The sequence below is a fragment of the Botrytis deweyae genome (assembly GCF_014898535.1).
Source record: "Botrytis deweyae strain B1 chromosome Unknown BDEW_045, whole genome shotgun sequence".
NCBI lineage: Eukaryota > Fungi > Ascomycota > Leotiomycetes > Helotiales > Sclerotiniaceae > Botrytis > Botrytis deweyae.
The window spans coordinates 37,037-62,522 of NW_024066252.1; the positions used below are offsets into that span (position 1 = coordinate 37,037).

The 25,486-nt window shown below is 42.7% G+C and overlaps 6 protein-coding genes across 6 annotated transcripts; 3 read left to right on the plus strand and 3 right to left on the minus strand.

The window, feature by feature from the left end:
• Positions 1-1,115: 1,115 nt before the first annotated feature.
• On the plus strand, positions 1,116-4,647 carry EAE98_011159 (uncharacterized protein; the record flags this gene model as incomplete). Its single annotated transcript, XM_038958781.1, has 6 exons — positions 1,116-2,511; positions 2,570-2,814; positions 2,891-3,444; positions 3,503-3,710; positions 3,766-4,302; positions 4,363-4,647. 6 exons carry the CDS (start codon positions 1,116-1,118, stop codon positions 4,645-4,647), a joined length of 3,225 nt encoding a protein of 1,074 aa, XP_038804785.1.
• A 1,402-nt stretch (positions 4,648-6,049) lies between these two features.
• On the minus strand, positions 6,050-9,851 carry EAE98_011160 (uncharacterized protein; the record flags this gene model as incomplete). Its single annotated transcript, XM_038958782.1, has 3 exons — positions 6,050-9,483; positions 9,549-9,602; positions 9,674-9,851. The coding sequence occupies 3 exons, from the start codon at positions 9,849-9,851 to the stop codon at positions 6,050-6,052; spliced, it is 3,666 nt and encodes a 1,221-aa protein (XP_038804786.1).
• A 906-nt stretch (positions 9,852-10,757) lies between these two features.
• EAE98_011161 (uncharacterized protein) lies at positions 10,758-12,274 on the minus strand (the record flags this gene model as incomplete). Its single annotated transcript, XM_038958783.1, has 5 exons — positions 10,758-10,850; positions 10,904-10,995; positions 11,072-11,542; positions 11,619-11,749; positions 11,817-12,274. The coding sequence occupies 5 exons, from the start codon at positions 12,272-12,274 to the stop codon at positions 10,758-10,760; spliced, it is 1,245 nt and encodes a 414-aa protein (XP_038804787.1).
• Positions 12,275-12,785: 511 nt separating this feature from the next.
• EAE98_011162 (uncharacterized protein) lies at positions 12,786-15,527 on the minus strand (the record flags this gene model as incomplete). Its single annotated transcript, XM_038958784.1, has 4 exons — positions 12,786-13,123; positions 13,188-15,292; positions 15,351-15,437; positions 15,506-15,527. 4 exons carry the CDS (start codon positions 15,525-15,527, stop codon positions 13,031-13,033), a joined length of 2,307 nt encoding a protein of 768 aa, XP_038804788.1. The 3' UTR covers positions 12,786-13,030.
• Positions 15,528-15,851: 324 nt separating this feature from the next.
• Positions 15,852-16,724, plus strand: EAE98_011163 (uncharacterized protein; the record flags this gene model as incomplete). Its single annotated transcript, XM_038958785.1, has 1 exon — positions 15,852-16,724. One exon carries the CDS (start codon positions 15,852-15,854, stop codon positions 16,722-16,724), a length of 873 nt encoding a protein of 290 aa, XP_038804789.1.
• A 5,560-nt stretch (positions 16,725-22,284) lies between these two features.
• On the plus strand, positions 22,285-24,557 carry EAE98_011164 (uncharacterized protein; the record flags this gene model as incomplete). The annotated part of the gene is made up of 4 exons (XM_038958786.1): positions 22,285-22,530; positions 22,613-23,415; positions 23,475-23,855; positions 23,918-24,557. The coding sequence occupies 4 exons, from the start codon at positions 22,285-22,287 to the stop codon at positions 24,555-24,557; spliced, it is 2,070 nt and encodes a 689-aa protein (XP_038804790.1).
• Positions 24,558-25,486: the final 929 nt, after the last annotated feature.

Consider the following 25,486-nt stretch of genomic DNA (forward strand, 5'->3'; position numbering starts at 1 on the left):
TTACACACCAAAAGAGCGAATTAAGTAGAACATTTTTAATTGACTTACCCACACACATTTTGAGCCGCCAAAAAATAGTGAATTTATTCTTTCTTCACCTCCCCTCTGACATCTGTAGAGACATTCTCTTCAATTCCCTCGATTGGTATATGCAAGCTGACCTTTGGTTCATTTCTCAATGTAGCAAGATATATTCGCCACCTTCGACAACACGGCGTTTCTTACTTGACGGCTTTCAATGTTTGTTGTCTACTAACCATTGGCGTTCAGAAATATGGCATTCCGATCCAATATGAATTCTTCTTCAACTCCGTCCCATCAAACTGTCGAATTCTCCCTTTCTAACAATTTTAAGCCATGTGTGAGGGTTCCATGGATCAAATCACGAATACTGGGGAAGAAAGAATCGCAGGCTAGCGTCGCGGTGTTAATTCCACCCTCGAGTCTGAATGATCTGCTCACTGATGACATTCGATATGTATGTTGCAATGAGACAATTTCCGTGATTTCTATGCACCAGATTCGCCCAGGATACTTCAGTACACTGCTTCTCAACTGTTTCGACATCAAAAAAACAAAAAACCCCCCACTTGCAAGAATGGACCGCGTCTCTGGGGTCGGTGATATGACTTCTAGTTTTTTTGGGGGGCTAAACAATAGCTCAATGTTAAACTAAGAGTTGGTTTGTGCTTTGTTAGATCCATGTATCGTCGATTGTTATACCAACAGCCGCCTCCCGTGAGGCAAACAGCAGGAACCATGTGTGACAATCCACCATCTCTCGTACAATTAGAAAAAAGTAAGAATCGCTTTGCAACTGCATCTTCACAAAGCTTGTGATAATTAGCGCAAGCTTTGTGCAGTTTATATCATGATGGGGGCAATCGTGGGGGGGCAAATGACGGGTGTTGATGCACAATCATGGAATTGGAAGTATAAGTTGTGCTCATTTCCCGACCATGAGTGTTCAGGGACAGCATCTTCATTCGGGAAAATCTAGTCTGAGGACTTCTGGGGTATCAGCTGTCTGATCTGATTCAGACCACTTTGATCAATTTACCTTCCTTTCTTCTCGATTTAGACTTAATTTAATAGGTTAAAATCCGTCCTTCGACATGGTTAAACTAGTTGACTGCTCGAAATGCTGCAAGAAAGAAGCACATGAATACAAAGTGGTGGCATGCAATGAACTTTACCCACTGTACAATCAACAGATGTGCGACAACTGCTTCGAATATACCGAACCTCCGCACGAAAGTAAGAATTGCATAGAAAGCGTTGGGAAAAGTTGTAAATCATGCGGCCACGCTGCATGCCCAAAGAATAAATGCCCCCAGCTGGGTGGGTTGAAGATTTCTGAGATTGGGCAAGATATTGCAGATAGATTCACTCCCGACGCGCGAGATGCATGGTTAAAAGAATATGGACCCCAGTCCAATGCAGCATTAAGAGCAGCGTCTCAAGCTTCAGCTAACACCGCTGGACAATCAAACCCTCTACCAGAGCCTCTTGACGATAACAGAACGATGGAAGAGAAACTTCAAAGCTCGTATGATGAAGAGTCTCGAGGAATCCCCAAAGCCGAGAGCCAAACTTGGGATCAATCTACTAAGATTAACGCGAACTTTTACAAAGTCGGTCTGAGAAGCGATGCGCAGATCTTGAAATACTCGATTTGCCTTGGTAGAATCATTTCTCGCGGAAAGCCCGAAGGGTTCGTACCTACACGACCAGAAACCAAGCGCTATCTAATCACGCGGCTTTTCGAGGAAAACAAAGATCTATTCGAACCAATCAGCTGGGCTACCGACTATGACTCCTTTATTGTCTCTAATGAACCACTTGGGAAGCATGATTTGAGCAAGATCGGACTCTCTATTCCAACACCACATACACGCAGCGGACCCGATGGTAACCCGATCAATATGAACTCTTCATTGTCATTCCTTGGATTGGTTAATGTCAAGGCCTTGATAGACCATGTCAAGTCCAGGAATATACCCCTCGACCACCCTGAAGAGGAATTGAAGTTCCTCAATATAATTTCTTGGAAGAAGGTTAATTCCCCTCAGTATGAAGGAGGTCGTGTGGGCAAGAAATTCTATCCACATAGCTTTGAGGCTGATGACAAAGAATGGATGTCTGAACAACGATTAAAGCAGAGGAAAACTGTTCTATGCTTCAAAGATAACGACAATGTGCCTTTGTATCAGATACACCGTGGTTTCTTCAGCTCAATGAGGCCTGGGAAGGGCTCAATTTTGCTTAATGTTAACGTGACAACATCTGCGTTCTTTTCTCCGATCAATCTCGCCGAATGGATAAAATCAAACCCGAAAAGTTGGGGTAATTCTGAAAGACTTCTAAAGGGGGTCCGTGTTGTTTTCGACATTCATGAAAAGAACAGACAAAAAGTCTTCAACATCAAAAGTATCGCGTCGCATAGTGTGTCAGAGACTAAGTTTATGAAAGATGGTACAGAGATGTTAGTTCATGCTCACATGAGTGCTAGTAAGTCCTTTCACTTGGTTGTTGTTTATGAGATCTCAATGTGTTGACAGTCACCTAGCATACCATGAGACTGCGTTCGACAAAAATGCCCGGTGCATCAACGTGGGAAGTATGGAAGATCCAACTTGGTTTCCAGCAGATCATTTGAAAATTGTTGAATGGCAAATTGTTAAGAAGAATCTACCAGAGCCTTATGTTGCTGCTATGATTGATGCCACCAAGACTCCTCACCAGAGTATAGTTGCTATCAAGGAGACGGGATTGGCAGAATTGGGCTTCCTCGAGAAGAGCCCCTTCTACAAGGTGAGAAGAGTATTGCATATATTATAGAGGCTTATTATTTTAGTGTCTATCCACTGACCTCGTCCACTGAAACTAGACATTTGGAATTATACCAGACACAAACCTTGTCGAGATTAAAGCGGGAGCCCTTGATCCTCCGACATTACTACTTCGCGAGAAAAACGAAGCTCTGGCCCGTGACGGTGCTTGGGACATGAAATCCAAGCAATGCCGGGAACCGGGTATTGAAAACAAGACTCTTTACGTTCTGTGGCTGAGACATGATGAAATTCAAGAGCAAACGCAGAACGAGATGGAAGAAGCTACTCATACTTTAGCTAGATCTCTAGAGGAATTTGGACTTAATCATGTTGAGGAACGCGTCTTTTGTCAAGCAATAGTTCCCGAAGAAAAAGTAGACTCCGAGGTTTATCGCCAAAACTGCGCCAAAACTTTCGAAAAAGCCCTAGGATCTGTCTTTAAAGGCACTGGAACTGTGCCCTTGATTCTGGTTGTGCTCCCAGAACGAAATCGCAAGCTATATCCAGAGATCAAGAGATGGGGAGATTGTGATAAGGGCATTCCGACAGTTTGCGTGGTGCGAAGAAAGCTTTCGGGTGGAGGGGACCGCGCTAGATGCGGTAATATCAGGTGTGTCACAATGTACCACCATTTCCAGCATGAAGATCTACTAACAATGATCGAATAGCTTAAAGTTCAATCTCAAATTGGGAGGCATCAATCAACAAGTGTGGAATGGGTGTGGAACCAAGTCCCGGACTATGGTTGTTGGAGCAGATGTCACACATCCTGGCAATGAGGAAGGATGTCCTTCCATAGCTGCTGTAGTGGCTACCGACGATTACAGCCGATTCCAATATCTCGGCTCTGCACGACTCCAGGAAGGAAAACAAGAGGTACGTGAACTCGTTCATCTTATGCCCTCTGCATTGCTAACATATGCCCCTGAAGTACATTTCGGACCTTCGAGGCATGATAAAAGAAAGACTTCTTGCCTGGGCCGAACATGCTTTGGAAGGCATAGAACGAGGGCATGGTGGCATATATCCACGTATTATTCCCGATCACATTCTCTTCTACCGAGACGGAGTGAGCGAGAGTCAATTTGGCATGGTTCGGCATCACGAGAAACAACAAATTTTTGATGGATGCTCTGACGCATACATGGAACTAAAACTCAATATCAAGGAAAAAGAATTTCCTGGCGCCTTGCAAAAATTAGCCAAAGGTGAGACATGGAAACCTAAACTCACCCTTATCGTTGCAATCAAGCGACATCATGCGAGATTTTACCCTTTGACTCTAGTGGACGATGATCCAAATTTGGGTGCTGGAACTATTGTCGATTCGGTAGTCGTGACACCCAATCACTTTAGTTTCTACTTGCAGAGCCATTGCAGTCCACTCGGCACGGCCAAAAGTACTCAGTATGTTGTGATCTACGATGATCTTAATTACAAGAAAGACCCAAAGGAAATCATGAATATTGTGAGTTTCCTATTGATTTCGAGACCCACACCACTAGATGCACTAACTGATTGTACACAGACAAACAAGCTTTGCTACACCGGCTCTCGCGCTTCCAAAGCTCTCTCTGTCTGTACACCAGCCCGCTACGCAGATATGCTGTGCGATCGCGTGAGATGCTATTTGAAGCCTGTATTAGAGGGCTATCACGATGAGAAAATCACGGATGATATGGTTGGAACACAAAGAGTAGCTGTTTATGGAGAGAATAAGCTCGTTTGGAAACCAATTGCTACAAAAGAGCTACCAGATGGGTGGAAGAATCCTTGGAATCCATCGATCAGCAAGATAATGTTTTATCTTTGATGTGGAAGGCTTTCTACAATGCAGATTCGGGCAGGAAAGTGGCGTTTGGGTCTAGATTCTGGTGTTCATGCATGATTTTCATTCCGATGTGGCGAGATTTTGATTAGTACTTTTGGCATAAAATTAGAATGAATATGAGACATTTTTTTTCGGGATGGAGAAACATAAAGAAGTAAACACAAGCTCCATTGGCCCAGAAAACATGTGTCACGTAGCTCATTAGAAAATTAAGCGAGCTCAGGATTCCCCTTGCATCACCCGAGAAACACTTGTTCCCCGTGAGTCGATAGATCACATTCTCCCATGCAAAACATACAGAAAAGCAATACTTCAGGCTTAAATCCAAGCTCAGCCTCAAGTACCCGAAGTCAAAAGTCCCACTTAATAGCTTGACGTCTTCATCAAATCCTACAGCAACATTCACAATGTCAATTCTCAACACCAATGCCGTATTTTTACTCTCCCTCGCCATCCAGTACTTGGTTTTCCTTGCCTTCATAACCACATGCGCAATGGCCGTCACTGGATCCGATCAAACATGGTTCGTAACCCCACGATCCGCAGACCCCCAAACTCTAAATTCTAAAAACCTAAAATAACATCTCTCTCTAGGTCTATTGTAATATCTCTATGTCTTCTGTGTTTATCATACCTAGTACCGACCATGCAGCAAATCATAAAAGTCTTCCACTATCAGCGCGGAAACTATCAGTTCCTTCCAAGGGAGAAGCAAATAGCTACCCAAAGCATCATTCTACGAGAAATGATCTGGAGGGAAATCCCGAAATGGTTGACTGCTGGATGCATTTTATATTTGATGTGCAAGATTGATACAAAGAGACTTGATCAACTAACTATGCCTTATTACATTGCAATGTGTGTGGAAATAGGGATACTTGTATGCGGATGTTTGACTGATATCGTGGGGCTGTGGATACTTCATTCGGAGGGGATTGAAATGTTCGGAAGAATTTACGGGGGTGGTGTAAGAGAGGTATTTGTGCCACTTTCACATTCATCATTGTCATCGCCCTCGTCGATCAATCCGCAACCACAGCCTCCTTCCTCGCTGGATGACTCTCGAATGTCGTTCTTGTCCTCTTCATCGGTGTCATCGAGTTCTTCGACTGTCGTCGATCAAAGCTCATTGAATGCAGACTTGAGTGCCGGAAATAAGGATTTGGAGAAATGACACAAATCGATATCTCGCATGAACCAGAGAATCAATAACTGCGAGAAAATTTTCAGAGGACATATGTACAAATATAATTTGCACCGAGGACGGTTATGGTCAAGCAGTTTGGATAATTCACGCAAATGGAGAAGGTTGAATTCACTTGAGCAAAGTGTAACAATGAAACTCGCGATATGATAGCGATCAATTGACTCAACAACATTTGACTCAAGTGCCAGGCGCTGCAGTCTTACAGATTTTCTTATGCTCTTTCCAGTCTGCCTTCTGACACACCGGACTACAATACCTCACTCCTCTACATCTCGCGCATTGCTTATACACCGTGTCTCCTTGTGGGATATCGCCACATTTCTTACATCCTCTGGAGTCAACTACACCGAGTTGATTAACCAAATTCCGTGTTATTTCATCTATGTGAGAATTTGGCGAGGTCGACATTGAGAATTTTCCTTTTCCATAGTTGTCATGTTCTTCCTGCGAATAATGAGCTTCAACATAATCCACCGTTGATAACGGCATAAGAGCGATTCTTGTTGCATATCTACTAAGCGTTTCCCATCCTTCAACCCGCGGAAAGCCTTCTACATCTTCTCCTTCGCCGCATGCGCAGATTGGTGACTGATTCGATTCAGTGTACGAGGATACTAAGCCATATTGACGGTATTTGCATCCTTGACCGTGGTCCCAGCCTTTTCGACATGCTTCTACGGTTGCCGGAAGCATTCGTCTCATTAGTTGCTCGTCTACGTCTCTCATACCATAAGAAATTGGCTGAGTGCTTTTATGAGCTAGTAGTTTCTCGATTACGGGAGTGAGTGGGGAGAATTCGGCTGTAAGCGGAAGTACATATGCATCCAGAACAACCGAGCTCTGATCTATATTGTGTCGCAAAGCCGAGACAAAGATGATCATTGAGGTATTACGTGGGACACCAGAATCAAACAAGAACGTCTGCTTTCGACCCAGACGAGATGGTTGAACAAAGGAAACCGCCATATTATGGATGTAGCTTTTGATTGAGAATAGAGCAGGAGCATCTTCTTGGAGACCAACATCAGATCCCCGCCAGTACGAGCGTTCTCGTGCGCAGAACATGCTATGCATGAGATTCGAAATCCATTCGGCAGTTTCGCGGCCAGTGCCAGATATGATTGGCTGCTGATTTATGTTTACTTTGGGAAGTGTGAGGGGGTAAGCGTCTGAGCCATTCAACACAACTGGAAATGGATTCAGTGTGTAGCCTGTATTATCTAAAGCTAAACTCGGCTTAGCAACCAATGTTTTAACCTTGTTCGAAGTATCAATTATCGCTTTGTGGAGTGTGATCGGATATGGGAATTGGACCTGTCCGACTTCAAAGCCGTTGAATCTTTCGGAAATAGTGCAAGGAGATATTTGACGAGCTCTGATGGCACTTTCGGTTTCCAAATACTCAAAGTTCTTTTGAATTTCCATGGTCTCGACTGAAATACCATCTTTCATTCCGACAAAGCAAGGTCTTTTAGAGGCAGAAGGTGTACGTAGAGAGCCTGCATGATCTGTTGCAAAAGGTCGCAATCTGACTCCTGGAGGTTCTCTTAGAATCAAAACATTATCCTCGTCAAAGCTATAGCTACATATAGCCTCGTCGCACATATAGTCCGCACTCAGCTTGTTGCTCAAACATGCTAACTCTATTCGTGTGGATTCTGTGGACTCTATCATCAATACCAAGGAGGGTACAGCACATGTCACAATTAAGTCCGATGTCCCCTTCAAGCCCTGTTGATCTTCAATGACATCGTAAGCATCATTATCGTCAGCTCGTTGGACCAGACTACCAAAAAAGCACTGAAGACAAATGAAGATGGCCTCGGTCTTACTTTTTGTATGCCGGATTTTGATCTGTAGCCCAACCGTGGCATACTCGTTATCTAGCTTCAATGCCTCAAGAGTCTCGTGTGAAACGCTCAGAGAGATCCAAATCAGACGGGGAAAGTTATTGTGATCAAGTGGGTTCCCATTGGCTTCTTCATTGGGAAAACTCAATGGACCATTTTTGAATTCTTTCTGGTTTGCGAGCATGATTTGATGAGGTATTTCCAGTAAAGAGGGCCGAGAACAAATACCCAGTTGGCAAAAGTGTAAAGACAACTCGAGGAGTTGGAGACCACCGACACGCAACCTATCCTCGTTTTCGATATGTCCGAGAAGACAGTCCCCAAAAGTTGACAGCTGATCTTTCTTGACACAACCTTTCGCTAGGCAAACAAGAGCGGAAAACCCTAGGCGACTGTATCTTAGACAATGCATTTCTTTTCCGCTAGTTGGAGACATGGACTCAATTTCAAACATCCTCAGGTAGAGCTTGAAGAAGAAAAGGGCAAGTTCATGCGGTTCAAAGATCAATTCTCTACCGGCTGGATCGTCTAGATTTGGGTATCTCCACTCAACTCGCATATGATAACTATCATTATTATTTCGATGCACTGAGAATTGCCGTTGGGCATCCAGTCCAACGGCATATGTGGTAAAGCCGAACAAGTGACCGGATGGCGCCAGCCCCAGAAGCAGTGAGAAGGTTGTGATATCGCAACACAGAATATGAGATAGGATTTCAACTGGATCTTTGGTATACAAAGACAGCGTCTCAGTAAACATGACTGAGGTTGCCTTGCGAGACAATAATGGCGCTATAGCAGGCAGCAGATTTAGAATGCCAAGGGGATCAGCCAGATTATTGGTGTCGATGACGTCAAACGTACGAATACCGCTTGCTATACCAGGATCGTCTAGATCCAGTGGAGTTGAACGCCATGCCGTGGTGTACATACTGAGCAGTTTTGTTTCTGGCGTTACATTACCTCCTAAGCTTTGTAGCGCATAAGAGAATCTCAAAGCGTCGCCGCAATAGAGGCGTATGGCTATTCCTTTCTCACGAACCCTTTCCCCAAAACTCGCGCACCACTCCTGGAATTGAGCCTTTGCTAGCATCACAACGGCCTCGGCTAATTCCTCTTGAGAAGAATTCGAATCATCGAAGGCGCTTGCAAGACGAAAGCCCAAAAGAGGATCCGAGTTTGAAGAGATCGCAAATGCATTCCCTGCAGAAGTAAGTGCCATCAGCGGATTCACAAGTTGGCCGTCATGTTTCAAAGCTTCCACATCATGCGAGTTTCCCGCGATTACACCATGGTCCCAAAATCCATCAAAAGCATTGACAACTGTTTGGATGGCACTTTCCCAATTCCCACCTGCTGAGCGAAGAGCAGATGCATACTGTTTCCGGCCACGGAAATCCTGGACCCCGATATCCCTATTCGTAACATATTGCTCTCGCCTGGTTAAATTGACCTCTGATTTAAACTTTGTTTCGAGGTGATCTCGTTCCTTGGAATCTGACCTAAGATTTGCGACCTCGAGATACTGAGACCACATTTCTCGAACTTGATCCAACGTGTCTTGGTTCATGAAACAGATCGATGCGCCATAGCTGGAAGACGACCACACTTCTAAGTTCGCCGATTGTTGAAGAAGCTTGCGAATCTGTTTCTGCAGCACGGCATTGTCGGTGTTAGTTATGTAGAAATGGTAAAATGTATTCCAGATTGATGCGTTGGATTCGTTGTCGATGATGAGCGAAAAAAGAAGAATATTGCGCGCTATATGAAAGGTTCATATTAATGGGCGAATCTAAAAGGAAGAGGGATGGCGGGGACTGTCTTACCCAGAATTGCACTCTCTAAGTCGCAACACATGAACACCCATTTTATCGCTTCATCTATAGAACAGAGCATTAGTAATTGCGCATAATATGAATCAAATCTTGAGAGAACATGCTGCCTCCCTCACCTTTATTGCAGCACAGGGTAAACAACAAGTTTCTGGGATCACCACAACCCAGCAACAATACTCTTACCGCATCATCCTTCTCGCAAGCAGGACGCCGAGACTGTAACAAATTGATTGCTGGAGTATTTCCAAATGGGTATAAAAATGGCTTTACATTGAATCTAGTCGGTCCTAGCATTTTGAAGAGTTGTCAGATCGTGGAAGAGGAGCAACGGAGGGAAAGGCAATATCTTGTGAAGTCCAGGGAAAGTCAGTTTTAACTTGACCAAGCGAATTGCCGACTTATTTATTTCTCTCAACCGGAAATCCCATAAGAGTTTCTTGTGGCCATGGGAAGAAATGCAAACAATTTTATATGCTTTTACATTTCCGCTAAAGGGATGGGCCAAAGACGTGGTTTCAGAAGATGTGTTCTAGTGAATTGAGACGACACCCCCCAATGAGATGCACAAAGATAAATCAAAGAACGGAATTCACTTGAATTTATCAATTGATTTTTCCTTGGGTGACATGATCTGTGATCTTCATTGTATAGAATAGCCATGGAAAGCTCGCAAACAAAACAATAGAAGTCCTTAGCCACGCATGGAAACAACCCTAATAGGTACCAAACATGGCCTTTCAAATGTTAGTTTGCATCTTGTCATAAGTATAACAATGTTTGTTTCATTGTTGAGTTGCAGCATCTTCTTTGACTATTCAAGCCTCACTGATATCCTGAGAGAAGATGTGACTTCCACATGTCTCCATACTCTCTGTGTATCTTCAGATTGCCTGCTCCCTTTCTTTGAAAGTCTGAGCAGTCAATAACCATTCAAGAACAACATGTTTTTGAGATAGAATACAATTACATATTGAAACTTTCAAAGCACTCAAACAATGTATGATCACTCAGTAGTGATTTTCAGATTTATCGGTGCAGTTTTGCGGTCAAATCCAGGCAAGCCAGATTCGAGGGGCATGCCTGTTCAGATGTATATCAGGTTGAATCTTTGAATTACAGATAGATATATACAGCTATTTGATAGTATATAGTCACCTAGCAGTCAAGTAACATTCGCGAGAGTGAAGACGGTCTAGACAATCAGTTCGCTGTAATCGTTCCATTCACACAAGTAACCCCCATGCCCCCCACCCCTTCCAACCCCGTACATACTTCTCCCGCCGTAGTCCCATTCTAGAAATCCATTAGTAACGAAGAAGATTCGCAAATATTTGTAGTTGACTTACTGCAGTAGTCAAATCAATGCCCTCGAAGTGGAAGTCCTCGCAGTGAGCGCTATCATGACAAAGTAGATACAGCCCATTCTTTGGCGATTCATCTATACACCATTAACCTACAAATTTCCTATGCACCGAAGGTTGACTTTTCAACAAGATCAAAGCGGGAAGACTCACTGGTAGTAGCATACCAACACGGGTCACTCACACAACTCGCATCCCCAACCACTGCCGCCACAGTCCCATTGATTCCCTCCCATGTAAACCCCTTCGCATAAGCCGCAAGACTAGTATCCGTCCCGCTCGGAATACCCTTTTCCTGATCATAATAATCCTCAATAAAATGGATAGGGTAACTAACATTCTTCACCTCGATATTTCTCCACGTCACATTACTCACATTACACGTTGTACCTATCGCCCCCTTGAATCTCGCTGCCATCAAACTGTCATAAATATACGCATTCTCAAACGTGTAGTTACCGCCTGTGCCTGAAGAGCAAGAGACAGAGAGCCCATGCGTTCCGGAGGCGATGATATTGCGCATTGTGACGTTTGTAGCGGGAGGTGAGACGTTGATCACATCGTCACCATTGTGAATTTCGAACCCGTCGATTAGGACGTTAGATGCAGAGAGGTCAATTCCATCTATTCGATCATTTAATATCTCATTTTATTTTTTACAAATCATCCTCAAATGACTGTGAATGGAGGAGATACATACCAGTGTTAAAGGGAAATCCATCATTACTCCTAGCATCAATGAAGATATTCCTCATCTCGACATTACTTCCCCCTATCGAAAACACCCACGCCACAGGATTAAGAATCTTAAGATTGCGAATCACAAGATCACTTCCAAAAGAATCAGCAAAAGTCTGTCGATGAATGGAGTGCTAAAAAGGCAACATCTTAAACATACGTAACCGTAAACCCGAACCAATGCGGCCGTCCTCCTTGCACCGAGTCCCACGGACTACTCCACCATTTCTCCCCATGCGCCAAAAACCAACCACCACTCTCCTCCTCACTGCCCTCAACAGTGACATTTGTCCCCTTAAGCGTAATCCATCTTCCGGGATAAGTACGAGTATTGTTGACCACCAGCTGTACCGCCGTCACATTCTCACTCAAACTGATATTGCCCTCGAACGAAAACTTTACACTCGTAAGGTTTTTGAAACTGAGGGGAGTGAGTAGATTATACGTGACGTTTGGTTGGAAAAGAATTGTAGAGTTCGGGCCACAAAGATTAACAGCTGTCGTGATGCCTGGTGCGTCGTCGATCAAGGGGGAGGAGTTATAGGGCATGGAACATAGTTTTGCCGAAGAGAGGGGGATTGAGAGAAGCGAGAAGATGAGAAAATCGTGTAACTTCATGTTTGACAAGATACTGGACAGCTCTTGGCTTGCAATACGAATATCAACTTCAATGTTTTATAAGTCGCATTATGAATATTTCGGGACTTTTGAAATGCCGCATTGAAATTGCCTATGGGGTAAACGTATGCGGGGCATTCGGGAGATCATTCGCTAACCCTGGTAATTTTAATCAGATGTTCCTGTCATGCCCACGAATCAAATCTTCAGCTAAAAATTCATTTTGACATCCTGTGTTGCATAATGGCGTTCCACATTGATATTTAATTTCATTTGTAAGAGAAAGTGGCGAACCAAGGGAATAAAGTTTGAAGACTACTGATGGCTGCCCTGCATGACCGGGCATATTAATCCACAAATCGGATGAGTGCCCGTGGGTTCACCGACGATGTAATCATTAATTCCAAAAGCGGGTATGATGAGCGATCATTCCTTCCAGGAACACAATTTTGGCAATATCTCAAGTACTCGCCACAAATACGAATCAAAAGTTGAAAGATGCCGAAGAGTTGTGCACCTTCTAATATTTATTAATTTTTTTTAACGTACATGCTGTTTGGCAGTGTATTGCAGTCAGGGCCATTGCCTGGCATTTTCATAAATTTGTCTCGGCAATTAATTGCGATTAACAACAAGCCCCTTTTCTTCCTCAAATACAATCTTTCTCTTCCCGTAATTGATTGAGTGAACGCCGTATTATGCCTTTCAAATGCAACCTTTTGAAACCTTTCTTGTTATTGATATGGCGACTGAAATTTATGCAGACAGACCTCTCTTCTCACTCTCTGAAAAGAAAATGACCATTCTCCATAACTTCTTCACCAGAACTTCTGCTTCCTCATCCAATGCCTGTAAGAATGTTAGTAAATGTCTAAAATGATACACGAGATAAAAGCAAAAGATGATTACGTACTCCCTCCAACTGCTCCACCAGTTCTTGTGGCTTGCCCCTGGTCCTAACATGCTCCTCAACAACCTCCACAAGTAACTGTTCCTGCACTCCCAGATATTCCACAATCTTCTTTTCAACGAACGGTCTCAACTTCTCCACGATCACAGAATCATCCACAAAGTCCCACTTGACATCCCATGCCCAAAGTCCCTCTTTCTCTGTAGGTATCTCTTGTGCAAGTTGTCGAACCGCCTGATCACGTTCTTCGTCAGAAAGGCCAGCTGCTGCTGTCGAAGGATCGAATTTGATTGGGATGAGTGTGCGTTTCGATGTGTTATCGGCTTCTTCCTCATCTTCGAGGAGACCTTCAACTTCAGCGACAGTGCGACGAGGTGGAGCTGCCTTTTGGGCTTTCTGAGCCGCAGCTCCAAGGGACAACTTGAAGGGTTGTTGAGCCATGCGAGAAGATCTCGTTTCGAGTTCTTCAGCTTGACGGTCGAGGAATGAGTCTGCCAATCCTCTAGCTTGCTCTTTATCTGACGTCTCGCGGCGTCTCTCGTGTTGTTCCGCAATTCTATCTCTCTCATCGGCAGCAGCTTCGCGTTGAACATAGATTGCACGATTTCGAACCCAGAGACTTCTGTCAACATAATATGGATCAGTTTTGCGAGCAGCCTCGGCATCATCGTCCCATTCCTTGAGCCTTGCAGCCATCTTCTGTTTCAGATCATCCCCATTCACAACATCCTCGTCTTCACGTTCTTTTTCTCGTTGAACAGCTGCTGTGCGAGATTTTTCACGATTGAGCCAGCGTCTTTCTTGGTCGAGATATTGCTTCTCAAGTTCTGCCTCTTTTTTCGACTTTCTTCGTCGCTCGAGTTCCTCATCGCTAGCATCACTGTCCTCGTCCTCGCGGTTATAATAATTGTCCCCGCCGGATCCACCATTGATACCACTGCCATTAACAAATTTAACGCCAGCTTGATAGTCTCGTGGTATCTGTTGGCCCTGAAATTTAGGACCCGAAGGTGCATTAGGTACACCTCTAGGGCCAAGAGGTATATTATTCGAACCAGCAGAAGGCCCACTGGGAATTTGTGGCCCGGGGGAAGCAAGGCGTGAAGGTCGGGGTGCACCGTTTCTTTGCCTTTCTAATGCCTCCATTTCCTCCTCGCGCTTGAGACGTTCAAGGTCTCGTCTGTTACTTCTATCCCTAAAAGCAGTAATTTCTTGTGCAACCGTTTCTCTCATTTCAGCTGGAATATCCGAAAGTTCATCGTCGACTGCCAGTGGAATGTTAACAACTTCAACATTGTCACCCCCGTTTGCATCCTGCATAGCAATATCTTCTGAAGTCTCTTCAGCCTTGACGAACATAGGTGGATGAAAGAGCTCGTAAAGTACCGCCTTCAACCCTATTCTAGCCGCATCGAGACGTGTTTGGTCACCTGTAGCATCATCTGCTCTTGAAGCCTGGTGATTCTCCAAATAGTTCAAGGAATTATCATCCACAAAGACCAGTAGTTTGCTCTTCTCCACTTCATCCTCCTCATCCTTCTTAGTGCCATCAAAAGGTGGTTGTTTCTTGGTTGGAATTTCAATGTCCTTCAAAATTTCTACAGCCGTAGCCAAACTCTCCGCGTCATCATACTGCGCAAATCCGAAACTACACTCCTTCCCAGCTCCATCAATAGCTCTATCCCATCTGCGTAATCTACCTGCCGAGCCCAGAATCCGCTCGATTCCCTCGTCACCGCCAGCCCCTCCCGTAATGCCGCCAACAAATATAGTTCTTACGATCTCTTCCTTCGTAGGCGGCACTAAAGACATGATACTTTCTCTCATCGATGCCATTCTCTGTGCATTCTGGGTATACGCGGTAGCTCTATCCGAGCCTCCTCCAGACATAGGGTCTATTCCTGAACCATTGGCTGAGACTGGTGTATTGGATTTTGCAGGACCGGTACCTAATCTAATGACAGGCGCGCTGAAGTTGATGTTCGGCATGTTGGTCGGAGGTTGAAAACTGGCTGGGATTCCGCCGGGTCGTGAAGGCTGTGGATTGTTGGCTTGTTGCAAGCCAGGGGGAGGAGCTGTACCTGGCGCAGACATGCCTGGTGGAGGTCCTATTCATCCTTATATTAGCTGAACAAATCGACGCTCTATTCATCAAGAGTTTCCTACCCATTCCCGGAGGTGGCCCCATACCAGGCGCAGATCCATTCTGGCCTGGGAATCCACCAAATCCTGGAGGTCTACCATAAGGCGACGCTGGACGAATAACATTCATTAGCAAAAGATGAAAGACGAGAGAGATTCAAAGCCATGAGTTATCTTACCACCATAGGGATTATACGACATAACTATCAAAGCCTTGAGAGTGTAATGGAGCAATCTTGGTATCTGAAGAATTGTGACTGAAATTGATAAAGAAAAAGAGGAATTGAAGCTGGCGCAATCAATGTTTCTTTTGCGATACAATGTAATATTTACTTCACAGCTCAAATCCCGAGGATCCAAAATTCGTAGCGCACAGACAATATAAATTTCTTAGCGCGTCACCCCAAAAAAGTTCATCGGCCCCGGTATCAACGACATCTCTATTGACGACCTCTCAATTTAATCATCGTAAGTCTAATTCTTCTCGCAGATCCTCAGTTACTTATCTAATATTCATATAGTATCATGGAGTTAAGACGTATTGGATCGACCGCATTTCGGTCGAGCACGAGAGATGCACCACTCGCCCAACTATTACAGTCCAGTAGGCAGAATGTAATAAGGACTCCCATAGCTCATCGGGCACTTTCTACAACTTCACGAACATACGCACCAAATTCAGAGCCCACTACTCGAGCGCCTTTTACTCCGGAAACATCTACATCCTCGCCTTCACCCTCAACCCGAGAAGCTTCTAATGGCTCTCCCGCAACCCCGCCTACCCCAAAAGAAGATACCCTCGAGTCGCTCGGCACGCAATCTATCAGCCAGACCCTTAGTTGGATAAAACCCGAGCACCGTACCGCTCCTTCGCACTTCAAATCTTCCTTTGCCCAATTAGAGGAGCGAACCAACACTCCTAGAACCTATCAATCGCCCGAACTAAAATCCTCCAGTCTTCTCAGCCGATTGAGTAATCCCACCATTTCTAATCCCTCGAGCAATTTGACACGCTCCCCAGGGATGTCTACACAATTTGCAGGAATGCAAGTTCCCAATAAGAAGACTGGAGTGACAGGAAGTCATGAGGATTTCATGCATGAAGTTGCCTCAATGGTAAACCCAATTCAACCTCCTCGAACTGAAATGCGTCTCTCGCCCCGAACTGGTCGAACGGTGGATATCAAGTCTAATATAGATTTATCGCGGGGAATTCGAATGTTGGAGGCCTCGTGTGCATTGAATAAAGTACGTCACGATCAAACACATCAGAGGTTTCACGAAAGAGGTGGTATGAAAAGGAAGAGACTTCGTCGACAAAGGTGGAGAAACAACTTTATGGAGGGATTCAAGGGCATTGTGGGCAGAGTGAAGCAGTTGAAGAATCAGGGGTGGTAGGAACTTTATGAATGGGGGTGCGAGGATGGAGGTATGACCTACTCGGACATACTTTGCAATCAGAGGTCACAAGAAGTACTCGTATTTTGTAGAGAGAGTCTAGGAAATGCGTTAGACTTCATCATTATGTATATTACTGTAGAGAAGTTACAAAAAAACTGTGGAAACCGCAGATATGAAACTCGAATGAGTACAAAGCTTTCGAAATGCACAGATGAATACACCGCGCACCTATCAATATGAATTACAGCTTCAGTATCAGCCAAACTCGTGTATTAAATGTGACTTGAACGTGAGGTCCATGGAACATAATGCTTTTTGCGACTGTGTGAGCAAGCCATACACGCATGTCCTCAGTAGACTCCATGCCATGCCCTCGTCAAACCCCATTAAACGTAGTACGAATGTCTCCCCTATTTCGTTTAAGCCAATAGCTTCGAGCCCACCGGCAGATCAGCGGCAGATCATTGGCACAGACGCTCCTGTGGTTTGCCACCAAAGCCATGTGATTTTTCAAAATCCAATTTAAAACCCACCTGCAGCAGATAGTATTTTTACATCGAGATTGAATCGAACTAATGAAGAGCTTATAATTAATCTATTAATTAGATATTTTTGTACCTTAAAAATAACTATAGCTGCGAGGCTACTATATAACTATGTAATTATATATAAATAGAAATCTTTTAAAGCTCGAGCTATCTATGAAAGAGGAAGGTACTAGTCTAAAGAGGTATATATTATACAGAATTAGCTTAATATTAAAGTCTTTTAAAATATAACTGGTTTAATAGTAACTATATCCATTAAATAAAATTCATTTTTTTAATAAACTATACAAAAAGGAATTTTCGTTTTCGACTTTAGTACTTTTTGATTTTCAAAAATTTAATAAATTAATTTGATACGTTTATATCTTTTCGAGTTTCGTTTTGTTTTTTAATATAATTAAGACCTATAATTTAGTTTAGTTCGATAAATAAGATTCAGTTTTTAATTCGGTTTTTGAGAATTTGCTAAGCATTAGCTTATATCGTAGATTATAAGCTAGTATATAAGTATATAATATATATATAGAAGATAAGAGGGATTAGACTAGTATTAGTCTATTATAAGAAGCTGGCTCGTATTAATAACTAAATAGCTATAAAATATATAATTTTTATAAAACAGTATATAATATTTCTTTTTTCTTATTCTACATTCGAGGGAGAAAGGTCTTATTTTATACTTTTTCCTATTAATCTAGCTTTCTATCTTTATAGATCTCTTCCTAATCCGGCTATTCTATTAAATAAAGCTCTTCTTTCTTATTTCTTATTCGATTTCGCTAGTATTACATCAATCTGACTATATATAAATTAAAAGAATTAATAAAGAGCTAATAAAGAATCAATTTTCCGATTATTCTAAACTCTATATAAGTAAAAAAATAAATAGAAATTAATTACTATTCAAAAGAACTTTAATAACTAAGATCTCTTTTTAATATAATATTAAATAATAAAAAGACTATATATCAATACAAAGAAGACTCAAATTTTCGTCTGATTTTTTCAAATTTCAATATTTAATTAAAATGAATTTATAATCTATTAAAAAAGACCTTTAAAAGAGTACTTAATTTCCGTCTGTTTTTTCGCTTACGTAGAGCTGGACTAAGAGCCTTAAGCGACGATCACGTGATATGATCATGTGATTGGATCATGTGATTTGGTTAGATGATCCTGTGATTCGCTCTTAGTATACTATATAAATATAGAACTATATATATATATATATATATATATTATATTATTATATTATTTTTATATAAAAATTATAGTTTAATTAGGATATTTATAGCTTCTAATTAGTTATATATAAGTTTTAGAAACTAATAAATCAATTAATAAATTTATTCAAAATATTTTGATTATATTAAATATATCAATTATCTTATAGCCTACTTATTATATATAAACAAATTGGGTTTAGGTTGATTGTTGATAATAGGAGTTATTAGAAATTAAAAGTTAAATATTAAAAGAATAGGATTGATTAATTAAAATCTATATGTAATTCAATAAATTAGATAATTTATTAAATAATTTATAAAATAGTTTTAAAAAGATTTTTCAAAAGGTTTAGGTTTACTTTAAATTTACAGATACTCATTGATTGGTTTCAATAATAAAAAAAATACTAGCTTAAAAAGGTATATATCATATAGAATTAGCTTAATACCAGAGCATTTTAGGGTATAACTGGTTCAATGGTAACCTTGTTCATTAAATAAAATCCATTTTTCTACGGAGTAGTACTTTCCAGCTGCTAGAAAATCATGCGCCACATAGCTACAGATCCATCGGAGCCGGCTATTAATATCTGAGATGAATCCGAAAATGGATCCACGAGCTAATGTGTTATTTCTGAATTCCGGATGATGTTATTACCGGGACTTAGAGCACCTATCATTACTCATATTCTTATCAACTCTCTTCTTTCTTCGTAGAGTTGGCGGGTCATCTCAAGTTCTCAACCAAGTTCAAGGAATCTATCTACCGTTGTATTGCATTGTATCAAGCATTAGGTACCAACCGACCTGCTTTCAGAAAGGTACATTTTCTCCCCTCCAGTTGGGCCAATAATCCATCCACCCACTTATTCCATCTACTCAGATCACCAGACTCGAAGAGCCAGCAATGAGTTTGGAACAATGCAAATTCAAACAAAGAAATGGCTTTCAACGGTGATTAGCTCGCCCTCCTCATCTAAATCATCTTCGAAGCTAAAAATCTATCAACTTTCAAAATCTAATCACAAAACTCAATCTACAGATCTACAAATGCTAAATCGACTATTCTGTAAATGAACACACCCACAGAACCTCGGATTCAATATTGAAAACTTCAGGTTTTGATAGCCCATCGAATGCATCTCCTAAGCCTACCATCTAATCATATCCGAAATCGCCCCCGTCCTTGTCATCGGAGAAAACTCCGTTTCCGCGATGATATCGAGTTTCCACAAATAAGCAAACCCTTAGACAACCACATCAAATCGGAATTGTATCATTTCCAAATATCAAATTGATTCGAATGAAATAAACCTCTATTATTCTCAGACACGCTATGATAAAATCCAACGTAAAATAACTCGCTGATTCGAAATTCGAAATTCCAAATCGCTATATTTCGATCGACTATCCCCCCCTCCTCATAGCTTCCCTTCTGCAAACTTCAGCTGAGCTCGCAGGGCCACTTGACACTTCAAACTAATCATGGTTCACGTCGCTCACGTCCTATCAAGTTCAACTTTCAGGAGCTCACCTCCGATAAATTCTCTGATCCCACCTCGTCGGACCTTCTGATCCACTCTCATCATGATTGCTTTATATTGACCCTTCCCCCAATCTACTGCATGGCAGTGCATAATATTGCTTAAGCTGGGCTTGCTTATGGCCTGCAGCACGGGACTGCAATTGCCCTCACCGCGCTACCCAACAATTGGTTTACTCGCCGTTATGCCTAACAGAATTTCCGGATAAATGAAGTTTCTCGGAATCCCCCTCCACTGACAGTTACAGCTAGACATACTCTGCAATCGACGACAGGACATCTAATTCACGGTCGCATTACATGTAATACTACTAATCTATACTCGGCAATGTCAGACGACTTTGACAAACACAGATACCATGTATGTGCGTCGCTTCCGCCAGTACCATAATGGCAAGGGCGCATACACTCACACCCTTGACCTGCGATCAACCCACAATCCCCATTCTACGGAACTATTCTTCGTATATACGAAACTCTATAAACGCGACAGGCCATTTATACGCTGTACTGAAGTATTACGATCTAATCTATACTGTAACTTGAAATTTAAAGTTTAGCACTATGTGCCCCTATCTTATCTAAAAGACTTAATAGATGTCTTAATGATAGTGTGTATTTACAGGGCCACATGAAGCTTTGTGATAGATATCGTGACAAGCTACAGAATCGCGAAAGGAATCAGCTCTTGGGACTTGAGAAATGTACAAGAGGAATGCTATGTTCCAGGCTCGTCAGTAGACTAATTTGAAGATGCAGGCGCTAGCTGCTAAAACTGTAAAGCAGAGTATTTCTCGTTATATTCTAGAGTTCCAGAATATTGAACTTGGAAATTGCGCATATGCTGTTTCCTATGCTGTATCTTATGCTCGAGGATACTGAGTTGGGATAGCTACAGCCTCATGTGCTGTCATGCTGGTCATTTTAGTCAAACGGGAAGGCCAAATAAATATCAGTAACAATTTCGGGGCGCTTAAGTTTCCCCTTTCGTGCCAATACAGGTATTCGCCGTTCATTGACGCAGTTCAGGACGAATAAAGTATCTGTATGTTTAGTCGCTCGGTGATCCAACAACGGAGGCGGGTTCAGCTCCGAAGCTTATTGTTTGCCTGCCGCAACATCACTCAATGTACTTCAAGTAACATCATATAATATTGTCGCTCTGAACAAGATCGATCAATGTCTTCTTCTCGGTGATATATGCCGTCTTATTCCTGAATGATAAGGTCGTGATAATGGTGAGGTTGTATTGAAATGTTTTACTAGAACACGCCCCTAGAAAATTGGAGATATCTTAAAATAACGACTTTCGAAGTAGTCCACGTTGCAAGCCGCATCGAAGTTTCTAGATTCAAATCAGCCTCCCTGGATGTTCCGTTCAGTTTCATCAGACTCGCTATATATGATTGGCATCATCTGGAACCGGTCGCATAGTGCCTACTGTTCATCTAATCGACAATTGTCTCCAGAACAAGCTAGAAGACAGTTATTAGCTTTTCAATCTTGCGGCGTTTAGCCTTTGCTTAAGCGCGATCAGTGGTAAATATACCTCTGGCTGTTCATATCAACCTTCCAGTAGTCACCAGTATCGAAATAATACTGGCAATCTACACACTTCATTCGTTACAAGCACAGTGAGTATTCTTGAGATTTCCACAGGCTGCAAGCAAACGGCGCTCTCTAGACTCTAACCGAAACATTTCCCCAAAACATTCATGATACAACATACCAGTACCGGCGAAAGTTTGGATTTCATCTGAATGGTTGAGATGAATCCCTGATCTTTCGAACAGGCTGTTCTCAGATCAGCAAACCAATGCAACAATCCTCGCCATCCTCATTGCCCTCGCCATCCTCGTCATCCCCGCTACCCCTCCCATACTTCTCACCGATGCGACAGACAATTCGAGATGAGGACAACGCCTCTTATGCCCCACGTCTATTGTCTGCAACCTGATATTTCTTGTTTTAGGACACCATTCAGTATATGCCCGGGGTTACTGACCAATGTCATCTAGAAACAGGTTTGTACATGGTGCGACCTATTCTAGAGATCATCTAGCCTTGTTTACTTCTCGATCTATCGCCAATTTTATGCTTGACCCGGAGCTGTTCTCCATCTATTACCTTTTCAACGACAATTCTACTTATTGCCACAGTAATCTAATCTCTTCGCATATATATTAAGTCTAAGATACGATCATATTCACATCTTGACTCTCCATCTAATCGACTCCGCAATGTCGGGTTCAAACTTTCGCACCCTTCTTCCCGGCGATATGGATACCACCATGAAAAATAGCAGTTCAAGCGATTCTTCGAAAAATAAGAACAACACACCGGAAACAACAGGTTCCAGTAGTCATACAACCCCTGCATCCCTCGATAAGAGATCAGAAAGCGCAGGTCCCATCGCAAAGAAGAGGAAAGTTCCGACATCAATCACCGCAAACGCTTGTCTCAATTGTAAGAGAGCTAGAGCGAAGGTAAGTGATTCTAATATTCTTTGACTGCAGCAATGAAAGTAAAAAGCCCAGCATGGACACTTGGTAACTAAAGCTCACCCAGTGTGATGGTAAACAACCTTGCAGTCGCTGTACTAGCAAGAGAAGTTTATACCAAGAAGATTGCGTTTACGAGCCACATACTAAGAACGCAAAGACGATGCTGGTGCGGGATCTCAAAGAGAGCCATGACATCAGACACAAAGCAGAAAAGATCTTCACATGGCTCGCGAACAACACCGAAAAGGAGCATGATATCCTCGAGCGCATTAAGAATAGAGAGTCAATCACGGAGATAGCCAGTTGGTTGGAATCCATAGAAAGCAATGGTGAGTCACAGCTATCTATATATGGAGGTTCCAGCAACGAACTCGACTGTGATCCACCCAATGATTCTTCATGGACAACAGTGACAGACGATGATGAAGTTATCGACCACCTCATCTCCCTGTATTTCACATGGGTCCATCCCTTCTACCCTTTGTTCAATGAAGGTCACCTTGTGGAAAGTATGCGCCGAGGATCGGACGAGTTTTGCTCGCACAGTCTGTTTAATGCCATCTGTGCTATGGCATGCTATCTCCACACGATTGCTGATGAAGATACCATTGACTACAAACGAATGGGCGCCCAATTCTCTGATTTGGTTAGGAACAACATCGATCCGCAAGACAGTAGTCTAACGAATATCCAAGCATTTGCGGTCATGTTCTTGGTACGCTGCGCACAAGGAAAAGGGCTTAGTGGTTCGAGATACTTGACCATCGCAAGTAGATCTATGGAGAGCCTCAGACCAAGCAATAGCGATAGCATCGATTATCGACAAATCTGGAGGGAAACGGTCAAAGGTTTAAATAGCCTGAATGTGTGAGTACCCAGTCTCCCACCCAATACAAGTTTACCAAAGGCACAGCTAACACTCTTAGCGAGTGGGCCCAGATGACTTTCACGATGGCACCAGCTTACATTCCAGATTTGCAGCCAACTCAATCGGCTCAGGAAATAAGCTTATGGGAGGCTAAAGTGGACGATCTCAGGTGGGCGCCGTATCAATTTCCTACAAACCACACAAGAGGAACGACACTCCCTTGTCTGACGGCAACCACAAATCGCAAAAAAATGGAGCTCGTTGATATCATCCGCGAAGCTACGATACTCCTGTCTAACACAACTGGGCCTCTGATATCTGCTGAAGCGTTGTGGGCCATTTATCGCAGATTGTTAACTTGGTATGAAGATCTACCAAGAGATATCGCCATCATATATGGAGAAGAAGTTCAAAGCTTACCGCATGTATATTCACTGCAGTAAGCTCAGTCTTTTGTTGTCTGCTCCTAGTCCTGCCATAGATCATCAACTGACTACTCAGTATACTATATGCCACGACGGCAGTCTATGTCCTAAGCCCACTACTAGGTTTCAAGGAACCTCAGCTGGATGCACCGGTTAGGCAACATGCAAAGGAAGGGCTCAAGCTTCTTGTCGAACGATATCACTTTCATTACACATCTCGTTACCAGCCAGTCTCCCAAATGTTCGCCATGTTGTATTTGACCGAGGTCCTGATTCAATCATCCCCAGAAACTGATAAAGCCTCTGGAAAAGATGCCCTGGCATACATTAGACTAGCAACTGAAATTTTGACAGAGTCCAATTGTAGCTTTCCTGTTGCTAGCGTCTTTATGGGAATGCTTCAGGAAAATACAAGGAGATTCTTGATTCCACTGCCAAACGAACTTGAAGATCTATTTCGCCACAGTCATCGCATGTCGAGATTCCTCTTAGACGATGCTATCAACGCATTTGGAAGTACCACTTATGCTCAGCCAATTGAAGCGATGGGAAGAAGGATGCGTCCTGATTTTAAATCTAGATGGATGATGCATGCCACTGCTGGATATCCCAAGGTCTTCCACAGACCACCACTCTTACGCCAAACTTCAGTCGAAGAAATGGGTGCCCAGAACCTGATGCGAATTCTGAATCTGCACACTCATAACACAAATTGATAGTTTTCTTTGGAGCAAGGAAAAAAGGGAATACTTTTTGTCAATCTTAGGTTTTGGTGGAGAGGATGTTTTTCGCAAATTGTAGTTTGAAATGTATGATGTGTTGTTGCTTATTCAAAACTTCGTCCGTTCCACCAAAAAAAAAAAAAGATCCTGATTCTGGTCCAGAACCGCACTGTTGGAGACGTCCGCCAAGAAATTTTTTCAACTGATATTGACGCCGTCAATGAAATTCTGGTTGATACGCCTGGAACATGAAGCCAAGATGAAGATGATATTCCCCACAAAAGCAAATCTGCCGGTGGTTGCTCTCTACGGGTTTCCAGCAAATTGCTATCTATTTGTACGACCATCTTCCACCGTCCATCGCAATATTGAAATGCGCATCGTCTGGAACGACTAGTAAGAATGAAAACTTTGGCTTGCTGTGTCCTCTCTACAGTTGTAGCTCGATATTAACCAACAAAATCATCGTGGCGCATTTGATGGCTCGAAATTCAGGAAGCCTGCCGGATCTGATTCGAAAAATAATAGAACGATGGAAGTGAGGATCAGCCGGAATCAGTCTATCGGTGTCCCATGTTCAAATTGAGGAAGATTCTTTGGTATATTCTATGTATGACTGGATGAATGTCTTGCAAAAATGGCCGCCGGGAAAGTCCAATTTGAAGATATATCTCGAGGTTTGGGAGGAAATTTTGAATTGAAGGTGGCGAATAATGAAATACATTTTCCTTGGTGGAAATGAGTGAAATTGACGATAAATCTGATATTGTGAATCGATATCTTTTGATGACATAGGTGCCGGTTCATCAAGGCATGGTACGCCTTTTATCGAAGCGGCCATGATTGATACAAATCCATGATGGGCGAAAAGGGATTTATATGGGTGAAGGAGTGAGTGGAGGAGTAGGTGTAGGAGTTGATGT